The sequence below is a fragment of the Microchirus variegatus genome, assembly GCF_963457635.1.
Source record: "Microchirus variegatus genome assembly, chromosome: 16".
Taxonomy (NCBI): domain Eukaryota; kingdom Metazoa; phylum Chordata; class Actinopteri; order Pleuronectiformes; family Soleidae; genus Microchirus; species Microchirus variegatus.
Window position 1 is genome coordinate 12294734 of NC_139817.1, and position 18611 is coordinate 12313344.

At 40.1% G+C, this 18611-nt stretch overlaps 1 protein-coding gene across 1 annotated transcript; it reads left to right on the forward strand.

Annotated features, from left to right (window-relative positions):
• Positions 1–379: 379 nt before the first annotated feature.
• glis3 (GLIS family zinc finger 3) lies at positions 380–17541 on the forward strand (the record flags this gene model as incomplete). Its single annotated transcript, XM_083902226.1, has 10 exons — positions 380–743; positions 1269–1437; positions 1524–2634; positions 8550–8711; positions 8810–8920; positions 12476–12620; positions 12750–12822; positions 16194–16351; positions 17135–17305; positions 17420–17541. The coding sequence occupies 10 exons, from the start codon at positions 380–382 to the stop codon at positions 17539–17541; spliced, it is 2586 nt and encodes an 861-aa protein (XP_083758352.1).
• Between the last annotated feature and the right edge of the window lie 1070 nt (positions 17542–18611).

Here is an 18611-nt window from a genome sequence, read left to right on the forward strand (position 1 = left end):
TGGCCCAAGACCTCACTGTCTTTTAAACACAGTGTGTAGCTGAGGCACAGCTGCCAGCGAGGTGATAGAATATAATATATATCTGCTAGCAAAGTTTTTAATAACAGTAATAATAAGACTTTTGGTCATAATTATCCCATTATTAAATGTCTTCAATTACATATATAAATACACGTAGCCGTAGCCAAAGCGGCTCCTGGTACGAATTTTAATTACAGTTGTCCCCACTATTATTTATGTAATTTAAAATAAATATCTGTTGTTTTTTTTCCCCACTTTTTGTTCTCTAGGTCGGCCCCCTCTTGACCACAATAGATGCGCATTGGCCCCCAGGTCGTTCGAGTTTGAGACCCCTGTTCTAAAGAACATTATTTTAGCCATGAGTGGAAACAGTTGTCAGCTTGTGTCTCCTTGCGCCATGTCCCCGTCTCTGAGCATGATCCGAGGACACCAGCCCCAGTCCATCAGGTATCCCATGTCTCCCCCCCTGCCACGGGCCAGTCTCAGTCCCTCCTCAGGCACAGAAAAGGCAAAAAAAGTACCAGTTCACCCGCTCGCCTCTGGGACACAGAGCAGAAGCCACGCTGTTCTACCAACCTTGAGCCTCCGACGGCAGGTGCTGACTAATGGGAGACATCTAAACGTGCCAAGTGCATCCCCGCAACAGCATGTACCTACTCATCATCCTCCAACCACAGCAGCAGTGGCGAACACCATTCACTTCGCTAACATCAGCTTTAAAGGTAAAAATAAAAGTAATTTAACTGTCAAGTTAAATGGTGCGAGACAATTTATACTCGTTTCCCAAACAACTCCCTTTACCATGTATCTGTCCTGACCCACTCACTGGGAACGGTTGTTCTTGAAGAGTGTTTCAGTTCTGCATACTATATACAGTATTAGACTTTCCCAGTGAAATATGCACATGTTCATGCTTTGCTCATTTCTTTTTGTCTTCTTGGTTGACTTCTCCAGCTCTCATTTATTGATAATTAACCAGCCATAGAGGTTGTCTTTAAATTTCTACTGAGAAAAAAAGTGGAACGAGGTGAAAAGCTCATTAGTGATTAACAGAGCAGAAAGTGTCCCTGGCCTGTTCAGGCTATTGAGGGAAATTCCACAACTTTTATTAAAACGTGATGCATATAAATAGGGTTGTTTTTTTTCCAGTGTGTTGCTCATTTAATATCAACACTCTGAATGTGTCTTTGGAGATTTGCTCAATGTGGACTAACGCTGTTGCTCTGTGTTATTTCTCATATGTCCAGCAGGTTGCCCTGTGTCTGATCCAACCATGGAAGTATTTGGAAAAGCGGCTGCGGCTGACCAGACAATGACCAGTATTCCCATCACAGGCCACACGTGTACAGCAGGTCCTGCTGTGCCTCATCCTCCGTCTCATTTCCACGGCGTAACAGTTCCCCACACTGATGCCAGGTGGGCAATATCATTAACAGTGTGCGATGATGAGCTCACTAAACCTTAAGAGTGTAATTAAAGTGGATGACAACAATGTGTTTCAGATCCTTGCTGTCCAGAGAATCCCTGGCATCCACTACCCTCAGTCTGTTTGAAACACAGTCAGTGTTTAGCGGGAAACATGACTGGCCATATGGCTACCGTGTGCTCCCCTCACTGGGACTACCTCAGTGCTCCACCCAGGCCAGCGAGGGAGGCGAGCAACTCAGCGTTTCACCAGGCACGGCCATGTCTGGAGGCACGAGCACCTCCGCCTCCCTGCCTTCGTACCTGTTTGCCGGCGACGGTGGAAGCCGCAGCCCATCTCGTGCTAAGAAAAGGGCTCTGTCCATGTCGCCTTTGTCCGATGTCATAGGCACTGATTTTAACTCAATCATACGCACGTCGCCTACATCGCTTGTGGCTTACATCAACGGTTCCCGCAGCTCTCCGGCCTCCCATTCCACGCTCTCACCTGTCCAGTCTGAGGGATATGGTCACTTCCTGGGTGTGAGAGGACGCTGCATCCCACAGGTCCATCCCTACGGCATGCCATGCTCTTCGAAGGCCATGACCTCAGTCTGTGGTCGCATGCAGGTTCTTGAAGAGGGAAGGTATCTCGAGAGCCAGATGGCTAACATGGTGGTGGAGCAGCAGTGCCTCCCAGAGGAAGGAGGAGCACTGGAGAATACTTCAGAGAGCTGCAGCCAAACCTCCAACAGCCTGCTGCCATCTTTGGCTCTGTTGACTACACTCCATGAAGCTGCCTCTCCACAGGGGCCTCCACCACCATACCACTCCCACCAACACATTCGCCTCCAGAGGCGTCACAGCAAAATAAATCCTTCTTCTCAGGAACCCCTCACACAGGCTCCTACGCTTCCTCCAAGGCATGGGATGAGCTTTCTACCCCAGGTCCCGATGCTGGAGGAGGAAGAAGGAGAGCTGGAGGACTATGGGGCCCACTGCTGCAAATGGTTGGACTGCAGGGCAGTCTATGACCAAAAGGAGGAGCTGGTAAGGCACATAGAGAGGCTACATATAGATCAGCGGAAGGCTGAGGATTTCACATGCTACTGGGTGGACTGCCCACGCAACTTCAAGCCCTTCAATGCCCGATACAAGCTTCTCATCCACATGAGGGTCCATTCAGGAGAGAAACCCAACAAGTGCACGGTACACCGCACAAATCACAGTGACATCTCTTATCTCGCAACTTAAGTCGTCTCTTTATTTTCATACAATACCCGGTGTCTCTGCCATTTCATCTTTTGTGTGTGTGTGTGTGTGTGTGTGTGTGTGTGTAGATAGCACAGCTTCCGCTCAATCAAATGAATATTATTTTCCCCTTTGTGAGAGCTGAGTGAATGCAGTCACAGCGGCAACACAGAGACTGTCAGGTGCTCGCTGATAACAGAGGAAAGGGCATCTGAGGCTAGAAGAAAAAAAAGCCTTTTACGGATAAATGCATTCAGCTGCTCAGTGTTTACATCCAAGGTTTAGATCACAAATACAGCTCCTTTTAACTCTCAACTATAGCTGTTGGCTGTAATTAGCAAAAATCTAAACTAATTGATGTTAAACTCAATTTGTAGTTATTAAAACAGCACAAAGGAGGCCTAACATGGCACAGTGACTCTCTACTGTAGTAGTGGCTGACCCTGTGAGCAGCAGGGGATTTGCCAGGCCACCGTCTGAAGAAGTTGGCTGTTGTTCTGGGAAGGTGATGCCTCACAGTCAGGCTCTCTACAGGTCTGTGTCTGTGGCCAGAAAAGTTGGCATTTATCCATGGGCGTTATTAGCGATGCACTGTGTTTCTCCAAGATGGATGATATTTCTTTCATGGATTTGCACGCTTATGATGATGCCTGTCATCACATTTTTGAATGTGTAGTGAATGATGTCACAATGTAGAGTTCACCACCTAATGGCTAATAGCCATCTCTAGCCATGATGCTTGATCTGTAGGACTTTACTCAAAGGTCCCATATTATGCAAAATCAACTTTTTTATCATTTAAATCCTTATATTTGGGACTCTGAAGGGCCCCTACCAGTCACCAAAGTGTGAAAAAAGATGACTCAGTCATGTTTCTGTGGTCCTCCTCAGTCTAAGTACAGGAGATAAAACACGCAATGTTGACTTCTGCGCTCATTGGGACGTCACAATGCGCTAAATTCCTGGAATTGTTGTCTCGCGGAGCTCCACTTTGTCCATAAAGCATGCAAGGGTGCTGGCGAGGGCAGCGGTATCCGAAAACCAGAAGTCCGTGAAAAGTTCTATTCTTGGCTCCACAGTGCAGCACAGAGTTCTACACAAAACTTCCAGCCTCAGAGGATTTATCTGTCCAGTGGATACATGTTATATATAATGGCAATGTGCCTGCTTGAGCCTGCAAATTATGACTTTTCCAAATGCTAACTGCTGTTAGCTCCCAGTATTCTCTGTAGCGCATGTTATTTCCAGTCCCTTAAGTTTCATTATACTTTCTTTTTTTTTTTTAGTCGACTTACTACTAAACAGAGCGTTCTGAACAGGGCTGTTTTGGCAGGGTGATTGAACTGCTGTGGTGCTTCATCCTTATGGTATTTTGACCAAAGCATGTCACAGACATGTTCATTAGGACACCAGGGAACTAGGAACTAGCAATGGTCGCTGGTTCGTATCCCATCAGTCAAAGTACTGTGGTGTCTCTGAGCAAGGGAGAGCAATGGGATAAGGGTGCTACTCAGTGGCTGTCCACTGTTCATAGTTAAAAATGCAATTAAATACTTACATCAACATGCTACTATGCCAATGATGTTGAGAAGGTCTACACCTTCTCAACAAGTTTTTACAATGTTCAGTGTTAAATGGGTAATATTTGTTCATCGTACCAAATAGAAAGTGCTCTAGTTTCCCCTTATGGTGTCTCTAGATGATCAATTCATCAACAACAATCCCAACTGCACTAATAGACAAAAAACGATCCTCATGATACATTATCTTTGTAGTATGTCCAGATGATGTAGAATTCGCATAAACTTAAACAAAGGAGTTGTGTACTGGATTCATCGTCTTAGAAACATAGCTATATCACATTTCACGGCAATTAACCCTATTGTTGTTGAGACATTTCAATAAAGCTAAAAATATCAACCTCATGGCAGCGCTGGAGGAAAGGTTAGAGGATCGTTAGTCATTAGAACACGTCATCTGGAACGGCGAATATCTGCTCCACATTTTTTAATTTTCATGGAAATCTGTTCATTAATTGTTGATGTTGTCATCCCGAGATGAATGTCCCAAGAACGGCTAAAAATAATGTAGGCTGTGTGGATCGCACCCAAGCTTTTGCTCCATTTTTGGCTTTTTCCCTCACCCCCACCGTTAAAATGCTTGAGAGTTAGATGAGTAATTGACAAACCGCTCGCCAAACATGCCTCATGTCGCTGTCATTTATTAACACCTTGCATACCTGCAGTCAACCTTTAGTACCAAAATACTCACTTATTAGTTTAAGTCCACTCTGTTGCCATGGAGCTACAGTCGTCGGTTGGATCTATGTTTCATATAATCACTCAGTAATAAAGAAAGTGTTCGTGATCACAGCCTCAGTGTCAAAAATGGAAATGATACAAAGAGCCACTAGTGTGCAATAATTATAGTACAGGATGATTCTAAGTAAAGAGGGGAATAAGAGCCAGTGGAGTGGCCTTTTCATTGCCTACCTATAATTTAATGAGACATTTTGGATTTTTCTTCAAGTCAAGTGTGAAAGAAATGTCCAGAGTGCAGACTTTTTCTGTCTTTGCATGGACTTTTTTTTTTTTATCTATATCTGTATCAGACTTTGTGCTTTAATGGAGGACAGTGCAGTACATGAGAATATCCAGCATTTAATTGTATTTAGAGAAAGCCAAGTTATTACGAGTATATCACTATCCAAGATGCAATGGCAGGTTTTTTTCTCAAGGAAAGACTGGCAGGTGAGTAAACTGACGTTAAAAGGAAGTGCGAGTTGGCAACAGAACAATGAGGCAACTCCTGTTACACAGTGAACATACAGGGCAGGCCCAGACTTGTACTTGTCAATTCACAATCTGTTTTGTGACGATTGAACAGTTCGTTAACATATCCTTGACTCACCAGTCTATTTGCATCTGTCACTTTTGATTTAAACATGAGGTTTTAAAGCACCGTTTCAACCCCAAACAAAACACAGCGCCGCAGTCTTTGTGACTCAGAATGTTAATTATGTTTTACAATACCCATTCTGTGCTGTTACAATTTTCGGTAATTGCCTGACTCTGATTCTTAAGAAGTGGAGATACGGTTTGTTCTTTGGCATTTGCACGCTGTCTCTAAACAAAAAAAGTAATGTTTTTTCAGGAAATTGTGTTTTTATTGTTAGTTAGAAAAAAAGATACATTCACTAATTTTCCACATTAATAATGTTGTGTCCAAACAGTGCATTTGCATTTTGTGTAAACAAAAACCTCACTTCTTTCCTAATCTGAATTTCCTACTATAAACAGCTTGTAATTCAACCCATGCTAATGTCGCTGAAGGCAAATCTGATCAGATTTCACGTTTGACAACAAATTTATGAGCCATCCTCACAGTTGTTTGGCGGAAAATCTCTTGGTTTTTGGCCCAAACCTGGAATTTATGATTCATTATTTTTGCTGTAATTTTGAGATATACACTACCGGTCAAAAGTGTGGGGTCACCTGTAAAAGAATTGTTGTGTTTTCCATTAAAAGTCACACTTTTATTAATTAAAAGAGTTGCAAAATGAATAGAGAATATAGTCAAGACATTGACAAGATTAGAAATAAGGATTTTTATTCAGTATAATAATTTTGCCCTTTCATCAAAGAACCAGCTAAACTGTTTTCAGCTGTGCTAACATCATTGCACAAGGGTTTTCAAGGGTTTTCTAATCATCCAATAGCCTTCTAACGCCATTAGCAAACACAATGTACCATTAGAACACTGGAGAGATGGTTGCTGGAAATGGGCCTCTATACACCTATGTACATATTCCATTAAAAACCAGATGTTTGCAGCTAGAATAGTATTAGTGTATATCATTTAATGTTATATTCACTGAAAAAAAGTGCTTTTCCTTCAAAAAAGTGACCTCAAACTTTTAAACGGTAGTGTATTTGTAGTAATCATTATTGAATAACCATTGTCCATCTCAGCATGTGCAAATGATTTAATGTGGCACATAATTTCCTTCTGCAGTCAGTTTTGTTGCATTATTGTTTTAAACGGTTAAAAGTTACCTATCGTTTTCTGGCAAAACCGATGCATTTCATAACACACCGGATTTGTTGAGCAAAGACGTGAAACAACAAAAAAAGAGTGAATGGGATAAAAATATCACCAGTGAAGCAAAAAAAAAAGAAAAAGAGAGAGTGGCGTGAACTGACCTCAGAGTAAGACTGAACACTGGACACACACTGTTGGCATATCAACCGCAGCTGTCATTTGTCGAGCCAGGGCACAAGTACCTGCCAAGGCCTGTCAGAAACTGGCCGTAACACTGATCTACACTGAAGAGCCATGCTGCTTTTGTTTCAGCCCAAATGTCCCTTTGCGACAAAGTAAAAAGCCCTTTGTGCTTTATGAGACAGAGAGTAACTCCAGGCTAGTTCTATCAGTGTTTTTCAAGATTTATGGTGCTCTGAAGTCAACCGTTTATTTGTTTCACGGTGTTCATTCTTACGTTTTTGTTTACGGAGTGCCCTTTTCTATAGTGTAGCATCTAATGCACAAGCATCCACTTGAAATGAGAAGTGAAGATTTAGCCTCACGTGTTGGACAGGGCTGACAGGTTCCAGAGAAACATCTCTCACTTTGTGCCATTCAGCAGTTCTCCAGTTTATTCCACTTGATTTGACAACATGTCAAGTATTCTCCAAATTCAACGCTCATCAACTTGGACCTCATGAGGTTTTTAAAATCCTTAGAATACAACTGGACGTGAAACAAACGCATTTCTAATCGAGGTTTAGCAGAGGAACGTGATGGTCTTGTTGGGGGTGTTTGTAGTGACAGGGAATGTGGAGCATTTCTGTGTGGAATGCAGAGGGATGTCATGAGTGAATTATTAATAGGGACGGGAAAAAAAATAATTTGTCTATGGTACTGATGACCTGGAGGTATCAGTATGTGAGGAATCCAGTCTTGGAGGAAACATAACAAAATTGGACATGCTCTGTGCGTTTTCACCATAAAAGTTTAGTAAGGACATTCCAAACCCCCCCGTGTGAGCAGGAACAGGGAGAGTAAAGTCCTTGTCTTACAAAAGCAAAGCTTTGATGACTCACATAGTTTCATAGTGAAGTCACTGTGGTTGCGGAAAAATAGCTTCATCTCTGTGATGCTGGTGGAAACCCTTCATTTATCCACCTGAGCTCTGCTGTAGAAGTATAAAAGAAACAACTTCAATTTAAAAACGAGAAATCATTTTTTGAATTTCATAATTACCAGCTGCTTTCGAGGTCATACAAGATTGGGGGAGTGAGAACACCAAAAATGACAGATTCATTGATGTGTGCATAAACACTGACCCCTGCTGGTGACATGTGTGATCATCTGAGACGAACACAACAATGCAACAGATTTACTGGGACAAATTACAACGTGTCTTTGAGGAGAGCAGGACAACGTGAGCGTGTTGCCTGTTGTGTTATCATGCAGTTTTATGCTTGTGAACACAAAAGGTGTCTCAAGGTTCTCACTGTGTAACCCAGTTTGGCTGCAACACAGTTCTTGATTGTGTAGTGAGGGCGCATGCAAACAATGAAGTAAGAGGATATTGTACATTTTAGAGCATCCTTGAGTGTCAGATGAGATTTAATCTTTTTTCGCAACTCAAGTGGAGTCTATATGTCCTTCCTCCCACACACTTAGGTCAACAGCCTTTTTGTCTGCAGTGATTTATATAGCTCGTACTGTACAGTGGGTGTGCAGTGTCAGGTTAGATTTAAAAGACTTCTCCAGCCAATAGCTAAAAAGTATTAAACTGTTTCTACGTGTCAACGTGACGGCAACAGACTGCTCGAATTACCATTTTCTGTGTTTATATCTGGTTACAGTTCGAGGGCTGCAAGAAAGCTTTCTCTCGGCTAGAAAACCTGAAGATCCACCTGCGGAGCCACACGGGGGAGAAACCCTATCTGTGTCAGCACCCAGGATGTCACAAGGCCTTCAGCAACTCCAGTGACAGAGCAAAACACCAGCGTACACACCTGGACACAGTGAGTGGTTTGTGTGTGTGTGTGTGTGTGTGTCTGTGTGTGCACGTGTGTCTTTGCCTCTATGTAAACTAATTATTTAAATGCGTTTGGTTGTACAGAAGCCATATGCATGCCAGGTGCCCGGCTGTGCAAAGCGCTACACTGATCCCAGCTCCCTGAGGAAACACGTGAAATCCCACTCGACGAAAGAGCGACAGTTACGGAAGAAGGTACGCATTTACACTACAGTTCAAAGATTTGGTGTCACCTCTACAATTTTTGTGTGTTTTCCATTAAAGGTCACACTTTTTACTACCCTGATGGTGGCCTATACCAATATAAGATGAACTTTATTGTCTTCAAGGAAATTCGTCTTGGACACATGCAGAATCTGCTTTTACGAAACTGTAAAACAATCAAAATTACAAATCCCTTCATGCATACTTGACACATAACACCAACACAGAAACTACTGTACAACAAATTGCACTTTGCCCATGGTACAGTCGTCATAAAAAGTTAAATTAAAGGTGTAGTTGTGCACGGTACATACACTACCGTTCAAAAGTTTGAGGTCACCTATACAATTTTTGTGTGTTTTCCATTAAAAGTCACACTTTTATTCATCAAAAGAGTTGCAAAATGAAACGGAAATGTAGTGAAGACACTCACAAGATTAGAAATAATTATTTTTATTCAAAATAATAATTTTGTCCTTCAAGCAAAACTGTTTTCAGCTGTGCTAACATAATTGCACAAGGGTTTTCAAGGGTTTTCTAATCATCCAATAGCCTTCTAACGCGATTATCAAACACAATGTACCATTAGAACACTGGAGAGATGGTTGCTGGAAATGGACCTCTATACACCTATGTACATATTCCATTAAAAACCAGACGTTTGCAGCTAGTAGTAATAGTCGTTTACCACATTAACAATGTAAAGAGTGTGTTTCTTATTCATTTAATGTTATATTCATTGAAAAAAGTGCTTTTCCTTCAAAAAATAAGGAAATTTCTAAGTGACCCCAAACTTTTGAAAGGTAGTGTACAACTCAAGCTTTTCAGCCCAACACAGAGAAACACACAACCGTCCGCTACCACATTCATTTTAGAGTGTCCAGTTAACTGCCGTGTGTTTTTTGGACTGTGGGAGGAACCTGGAGAAAACTCACACACAAACAAAGAGAAAGGCCCTTGTCCTAAACTGGGTCGTTTTGCAGCAAGGCAACAGCGCTAACCACTACTCCACCATGTGCCATCATGAGATTATTTTAATTCAATGCAGTTCTACATGGCTTTTTAGCCTGTGACGGTGCCTCTAAATGCACACGGCTGTATAAAGTGCAAACGATACAGGTAAATACAGATGAGAGGCTGTGCTGAGTAATGAATTAACTCCCAGCCTGTCGCATAATATTCCTCATTGTTCCGCAGCATCCGTGTCAATTACAGTAACACGTTTACAACAGCTTAGCAAGTGAAAGTGGCTTTCCCAGGAAAGTACTGTACACTTGTCTGACGACGGAGCGGCCGCAATATGACCTCGTAAAATGTAAAACCTAACCATATAGATCTCAAGATGTAGCATAATAATAGTAATAATAATAATAATAAATGTTTATCAGGATAACACACGTCTACTGTGTGTCACATCACATCACACCATGATGGCAGGTCACACGACGCATTTCAAGAATAATATATGAAATACATTATGAGCCAAATCGATCAGCTAATGTCATTTAATATGTATGTATGTATAAATGACAAAATAAAAATAGAGTGGACCAGCACTCACTCACTCAGTCACCACTTCTCTAATCAGAGGATGCATCTTCATCATCGTACCACGAGATCACTCAGTCTTTGGCACGGAGAATCCAGACAATTACTTTTCTTCTTTTAAAAAAAACAAAACATTTAAAGGTGAAGTAAGTAGTTTATAGTGCCATCTAGAGGAGAGGCTGAAATGTACAACTAAGAACTGCTCCTCTGCTCACCCCCTCCCTTCCCTGAGCGCTACGGTATCCTCAGCCGGTCAAATGTCGTCCTCGTAGTCTTTCTCTGTGTCAGCAGATGGGGTTTATGAGGCGAGGGAGAGGGAGAGCTACCGCGGCCGTAGCAGAGGAAGCAGAGAGAGTGGAGGCGGGATTTCCGCTACAAGTAAAGCGACGCTTGATTTGTTCTCTTGCGTTTGTCTAAACAGGCTCCCGTAGAAACATGGTGTCGTGGCAATGCAGTAGCGGCCCGCGACCATGTTATTTTACATGACTTTTTGAAACAATACGAAAATAAAACAAAGAATATTAAACAGCGACTAGACAATGCAGGAGCACATAATATGTATCCAAAAGTGGATTTTGGGTCATATAAACCCATAAATACTACACAGTGTCCCTTTAAATATATAATATCACTTCTTCATTACAATCGTGAACAAAGCAGAAAGGCATATTAACACGTTTCATGTTTAATTCTATTGTGAGTATTTCACTGAATTCCTCTCTCTCACTCTCTGTGTCACTTTGCTTAAGCTCTGCAACTTAATTGCTTACAGAAAGAAAGGTAATTAACTTTCACTACAGTTACTATCTCACATCTTGGTGCAGCCAGATGAAAATACACAAGATAATTTACACCGTGCATCAGAGAGAGAGAGAGAAATCATAGAAGAATACAGACAATTAGGATCATAATTATCTTAAGTTGGCTCCGTTATGGATTTTTTTGCATTATTATTACACCGTTTTCTTTGTTGCAGCACATGTGTGTGAGATTCATGCTCTTTAGCTCTTACTGAGGGTTATGTGTCACCATAGATACAGACAAAGAAGGTGGGAGTTACTAAAATAAGTGACATTTTACAAAGTCTCCCACACTCACGGCTTCTTTCATCAAAAACTCAAATAACAATTGTTTGTTGTAATAATGATTTCACAAATGAAATGTGGAGTGTTATGAAAACTATCTATAGAAACCCGAGCCTGGAGTATACTGTACATTTACTGTGTATGTAAATGATCCTGTTTTTTTGTCTTATTCTTTACGTATAGAGTAACAGGAAATATGAGGTTTTCAAACATATTTCAGTTTTTAAATTTGAATTTGAGTGTATTGAAGTTTTTGTGGATTAATTTGAGATTTTTTTTATTATTATTATTGTTTTAGGAGAGACTATGGTGCCATTTACTTTTAATTAAAACTCAAAAGACGCTTAGATCCATTAAAAACATGGTGGTCCTGCTCCTGATATACTGTATATATATCTGGATAATCTGTATACACACATACACATGTACATAATATACACATATGTGTATATATGTATATATATATACATATATGATATATATGTATGTATGTATGTATATACGTGTGCATATATATATATATATGCACACGTATATACATACATATATATAATATATATATGTGTGTGTGTGTATATATATATATACATACAGTATATACACATATATATATACACACACACATATATAATACATATACATATATATACACACACACATATGTATGTACATATATACACATACATATATTATATATGTATGTACTGTATATGAAAAAAGTACTATATAGACATACACAATTGAAAAATTACAAAAACAGTATAATTATACATATATATATATATAAGTATATTTTCACCTAAATATGCCACAATCTAATAACTACTCGTGCTGTATAAACGTCTGCTTATGTTCACATGTTCCACATGTTCCTTATGTTTATGTTGACATGTTCCACGCTCTCTTTCTGTAGATGAGATCTACTACGGATGTCACCCAGGACACACTGACAGACTGTTTAACCATCCACCCTCTGCAGTCGAGCCTTTCTCCTCTGGCAAGGACAGACAATAACAACTTGAACCTTGCCTCCAATGCATCCTATGAATCATACGCTGGTACGTCTGCGCTCTGGCCTCTTTACATTTAATGTTAAAAAAACAACAACAACAACAAACAAACAGATTAATACACACGCTGTCTCCCCTCCTCCCACACCTCAACTGTCTGTCTTCCCTGTTCCTTAGCTGCTCCCCAGGGACAAGACTCCTCCAGCGATCCTCACCTGGCTCTGCTGTGCTCCTTACAAGATAATTACAGGTGCTGAGGCTTTTTGTGTTGCTGTCTAAAAGGCTTTGTCTTCTTCATATTGTGCAAACACTAATTTATGTGGTCTTACAACTAGTTTTGATAAGGGTCAATAAAAACGTAGCCAGTGTAAATGTAATGTGCTCGGTTCCGTGTCAACAACGGCGACCGTAGCTTAACTCAATTAGTGTTTCCTTTTCATCTCGTATTCCAACTGGCACAGATCAGACTTCAACCCTTACTGATGTTCGTGCTTTTACAAATCTTTTCTCTCTCTTTAGTGAACTACAACAAGCAAGTTTAACATTGGTTGTCATGGTTTCAAGGTTAGAAACTCACGATTAGAATCATTAGTTTCAAAGAAAGTGCTGTTTTTGTGCCCTGGTTTTAAAAGGAGAAGTTTAAAGGAATTGGAGGGGGGGGGTGCTTTGTGTGTGTGTGTGTGCTTGTGCTTGTGCGTGTGTATGGAGGTGGGTGATGTAGCTGAGAAGAAGCATGAGAGATTGGGGATTGGCTATAAACACATTTCCCTGGTCAATCCATAGGAACTCATCCCTTCATCTACCCACTTCAAAGCATGCGATAAAGGATTTCTGCCATTCTGAGCAGCCAGATGCTCATGGTTCCCTCACTGGCTGTGATTGTTCTCATATCAGCGGTAGGCCAAAGCATTCACCGCAGGATCCCGGGTAGACAATCGGGCTGTGAAAGGAGACTTCTCCTTCCCTCATTGGTCTCGATCGCATGGTATTAATGGATGCTATAGCCACCGAAGAGAGTGGCTAAGGAATTCAATGAGTGAATCATAAAATCCAAAAAGACAAATGCAGGTCCAGCGGGAGAAGGGCGATAGTGTAATTATGTTTTTAAGACGTTAAATCGATTGTAAAAATCCTTGTTGCCATTTACGTTCTCTGGGAATCGTTTGGGTTCTCGTACAGTTCGTCTGTGTTTTTGAGAGCAAACTTTGGCTCTTTTGTTTTCCTTGTTATTGGCAAGTTAACACTGCAGTGTGTTAACTTGGCCGAATCAGGGCTGTGAGCTGCCATGGCCATTCAACAATATTAAGCCTCAGTATCTAACAATGAGCTACAAGAAAAACTGTCTATTTTAATTATTCTATAACAGTTAATGACAAAGAAGTTCTTTAGTGGTATTAGACATAATTCATTAACCAGTGATTTAGCTAATTATACTGAGCCCTCATCCATTATCTATAAAAAGTGATGAGACATAGACTTGCACTAATGCACTAATTTGTGTCGCTCAGGTCATTTATAGTATATAAAGCCACAGAGTGTAATACATCATAAAGTGCTGCATGGCTGCCTCTCTTGCCACTTCTATCAGTTTTCAAGCACAGACGATCAATCTTGTGGCCGTGATTGATGATTTGTTGACCAGCACGACCGGTCGTTGTGCTTTTTTGGCGTGACACTGTGGCAAATATGGACCCGCGTGTTTACCAAGTGTATTTTGGTTAGAAGATTTTTCTGTAAATTTGACTGAAAGGAAGATTCCGTTTGTGATCTTGGATGCGTTGATGAAGGTAGTACCATAGTAAGGTAATACACCACACACACACACACACACACACACACACACGCACACACACACACACACACACACACACATATATATACTATATAGTATATACATATTGTCACCCTATTAACCCAAAAAACTTCACTGCTTAAGTCACACATTTGACATAGGCCATTGTCTTAAAAGGGTAAAATGACATGATCTGATCAACTGAGGATGTAGGCAATTTTACCATAGGTGGCCATCGTCATGAGGAGATGATTTGGGCAAAAAAAACTATTTTGACAAAAAATGACTTTGGCGATAAGTGTGGCGATATCAAATTGTGTGGTGATGTGATGCATCAGAGCCCCAAGTGAAGGCTAAACTGTTATGATAACTCCCTCTTTCCATTTAAACCCTGAATAAAATAAGAACCAAAGGCCAGCATCAGTAATTCTGCTTTTCAATGTACACTACCGTTCAAAAGTTTGGGGTCACTTAGAAATGTCTTTATTTTTGAAGGAAAAGCACTTATTTTTCAATGAATTTAACATTAAATGAATCAGAAACACACTCTATACATTGTTAATGTGGTAAACGACTATTCCAGCTGCAAACGTCTGGTTTTTAATGGAATATGTACATAGGTGTATAGAGGCCCATTTCCAGCAACCATCTCTGCAGTGTTCTAATGGTACATTGTGTTTGCTAATTGCGTTAGAAGGCTATTGGATGATTAGAAAACCCTTGAAAACACTTGTGCAATTATGTTAGCACAGCTGAAAACAGTTTTGCTTGAAGGGCTAAATTATTATTTTGAATAAAAATCCTTATTTCTAATCTTGTCAATGTCTTGACTATATTTTCTATTCATTTTGCAACTCTTTTGATGAGTAAAAGTGTGAATTTTAATGGAAAACACAACAAAATTGTACAGGTGACCCCAAACTTTTGAACAGCACTGTATGTACCGTGCACAACTATGCCTTTAATTTAACTTTTTATGATTGTACCATGGGAAAAGTGCAATTTGTCGTACTTGTTGAACAGTAGTTTCTGTGTCGGTATGTTATGTGTCAAACAGCATGATGAGATTTGTAATTTTTGTTGTTTTACAGTTTCGTAAAAGCAGATTCTGCATGTGTCCAAGACACATTTCCTTGAAGACAATAAAGTTTATCTTATCTTGGTAGAGGCCACCATCAGGGTAGTAGCTTGTCTGCTAAACCAAAGTTAATTATTACCCACACACATTTTCCACTGTGATTACCATTATCACTTGATACAGTGATTGTGCTTTACTCACTCATCTTCTACTGCTTTATCCTCCACATGAGGGTCCCAGGGGGGTGCTGGTGCCAATCTCAGTCAACATAAGGTGAAAGACGAGGTACACCATGGGCAGTCCATCACAGGGCCACATAGACAAACAACCATCACTCTCAAACCTACAGTCAATTAAGAGTGTCCAATTTGTCTAATCCCTAAATCTAGATGTTTTTGGACTGTGGGAGGAAACTGGAGAACCCGGAGAAAATCCACGCACGATTGTGCATTGATTAAAAAATATATATATATATATATATATATATATATATATATATATATATATATATATATATATATATATATATATATATATATATATATATATGTGTGTGCATTGAATAATATTCAGAGAGCAATGATGCAGTAAAAGCAACACCGGTGGAATGTAATACATTTTCTTTGAAGTGTCATAAAATCTAATCATGAAAGATTTAGCTCTTTTAATACCAAGGTTGTTGTTCCTGTAATCATTTTTTTTAATCTCAATTCCTTGAGCAGAGTATTTAATTTAGTCTGAAATATTTCAGGTTTGTTGATCCTTCCCCTCACCAGCTCTTCTCTGGGGACCCGTGTGGGCCTTGCTCTTCCACCTGCCTCCCTCGTACTCCCAACGGGACCTCCCTACACAACAACCAGGATCTGAAGCCGCCAGGTCAGCCTCCCGATTTAGCCGATCACACCTCGGGTACTCGCGGGTTTATTATCAGTGTATCGTCAAGGTTTGTCAAAATACTCCCTGCATAGATGTAAATACAGTAACCCTGAATGGGAGGTTCATCAGAAATTGGTTTGTAGTGCAAGTTTCACATCTGAGCCTATTAGCAAATGTGTGGGCGGTTTGACAGTCTGTTTGAACAGATTCTGTCACATGCACATTAATTGTGCCGTACATCTTTATGATGTGAAGCAGGTGGCTGGTTATTTTCTAGTTAGACAGAATAAGGCAGCACCACTCCGTGCACCTTTAAATAGACATCACCTCCACGCCTCCCCCCCAGACTTGACAGCCACAGTGATGTTGACGAGGTGTTTTCGAAAAACACAGTTCAGTTTTAACTGCCGAGATAAAGATAGGCTTTGAAAAAAAAAAAAAAAAAAAAAACTGAAATGTGAAATCAGTTTTAGAATCGGGATACTTTATTGATCCCAGCGGGCGTCACATTCGCTCCTTCAGAATGTAAATGAAGACATTATTAGCAGCAGATAAAATATACATCTTAACGTGAAATGAAGTGATATGACCTTTAACCTCAGTGGCATTGAATATAACTGAATGACAAATAGAATGTGTGAATGTAAAGTATTTGCAGGAAAAACAGAAAGGAATGTGTTTCTTTTAAAAAAAAAAAAAAAAAGGTCCAATGATTTTTTTTTTTTTTTGCACTGGAATGTATAATTTAAAGCTTTTACGTTTTTCCTTGAAATGTTATTTAAAAACCAGAACATAAGGATTTCTTTCTCCTGTTAGAGCTCTCGGGGCAGATGAAGAGGTTATATTCACCCTCACACTATGGTGGGATCACAGCACAGACCAGTTCCAGTCGCCTGATGCAAGTTGACGCTTTTGGTGACGGCCTCGCTCCTGCAGTCAATAATGCCAGTGGGGTCGCAACCTCGCAAAGCTCTGTGCCCATGGCAGGTAATGAAAATATAAACTAGACAAAATAGCACCGCAGAGCCATTGGATTTAACAGCAAGCACCCGTTTGTGTACGCGTGTGTGTGTGTGTGTGTGTGTTGGTGTGCATCTGCAGAGTTTAACATCCACAGTCAAGCACACGACGCGTCTGCTAATGAAGAATTACGTGGAAGAGATTTCTTCCCCATGGCCGACCACTTCACAAGCCCGGGCTCCCACATCTATACAGACGGATAACATTACTCAACTGTGGGCTTTGTTCCTTTGCACTTTAAATCAAAACATAGCATTGCAACCTGGCGGCAGCTTCAGTTCGTTTGGCAGAATAAAGGAATATTTGATGATAAAAAAAAATTGCTTATTTTACACAATCTAAATATTTGTTTGACTAAACCTCTGTAGATGTACTATCTGACTAATAATGCTGGCGTTCCGGTCTTCTTTTATTTGCTTGTGCGTACCATGCAGTAAATACTTCAGGTATAGTTTCTGGTGACATTTTGCTAGATATTCAACACTCAAAGCAAAGCATACAAGAGATCATTTATCAACTTTTTTTTTTCTTCTTAGAAACGTAGCTTTGTAACTATAGTAACAAGACAGCCTTAGCATTTCACTGTAATATTCACATACGGCGCATGGAGCCTGAATATACTGTACAATAGTACTGTGTTATCATGAGGATGATTTCATGTTGGTTACCACGTCAATGATTGTACAAGAACATAGTTTATTTACTGCAAACTACTTAGATGACCCTTTCTAAAAGAAGCATCAGACATGTATTTCAGTTCTTTCCTCATGGTATGGAAAATAATGTACTGTGACTGCAAAACTGTCCTGATCATTATCAGTGCTTTTATTTTAGCATGTTTTCCTTTCTTTTTTCGCACATCCAATCTGTACTTGCAGCTGCATAACTACGCCAAAAGGAAATACAATAAAAAGGAAATGGGAAGTTTACTGCGAACACAACACAACTTTAACATTTGTTAATTTCTTTTTTTTAATTTTTAATGAATATGTAAAAATACTAAACATTCAGAACTCAAAGGCAATCGCAATCCAGGTGAAGTATATGCTATGTTATTGGTGGGTTAACTTGTTCAAAAAAGCTATTTGGAAGAGATGGAGAAACTGAGACAAGGTATGACAAATATTCTGGAAACATTCATTTTAGTAAGTTACATTTTTCAAAGAAAAGTGTCAAGGCTTTTTTTTTTTACAATACCACATAGAACTGTGTTTCTTTACTTTCTCAATAAAAAAATATAAGTATTTTATTGTCTAAGTCACTCCTTGAGTCC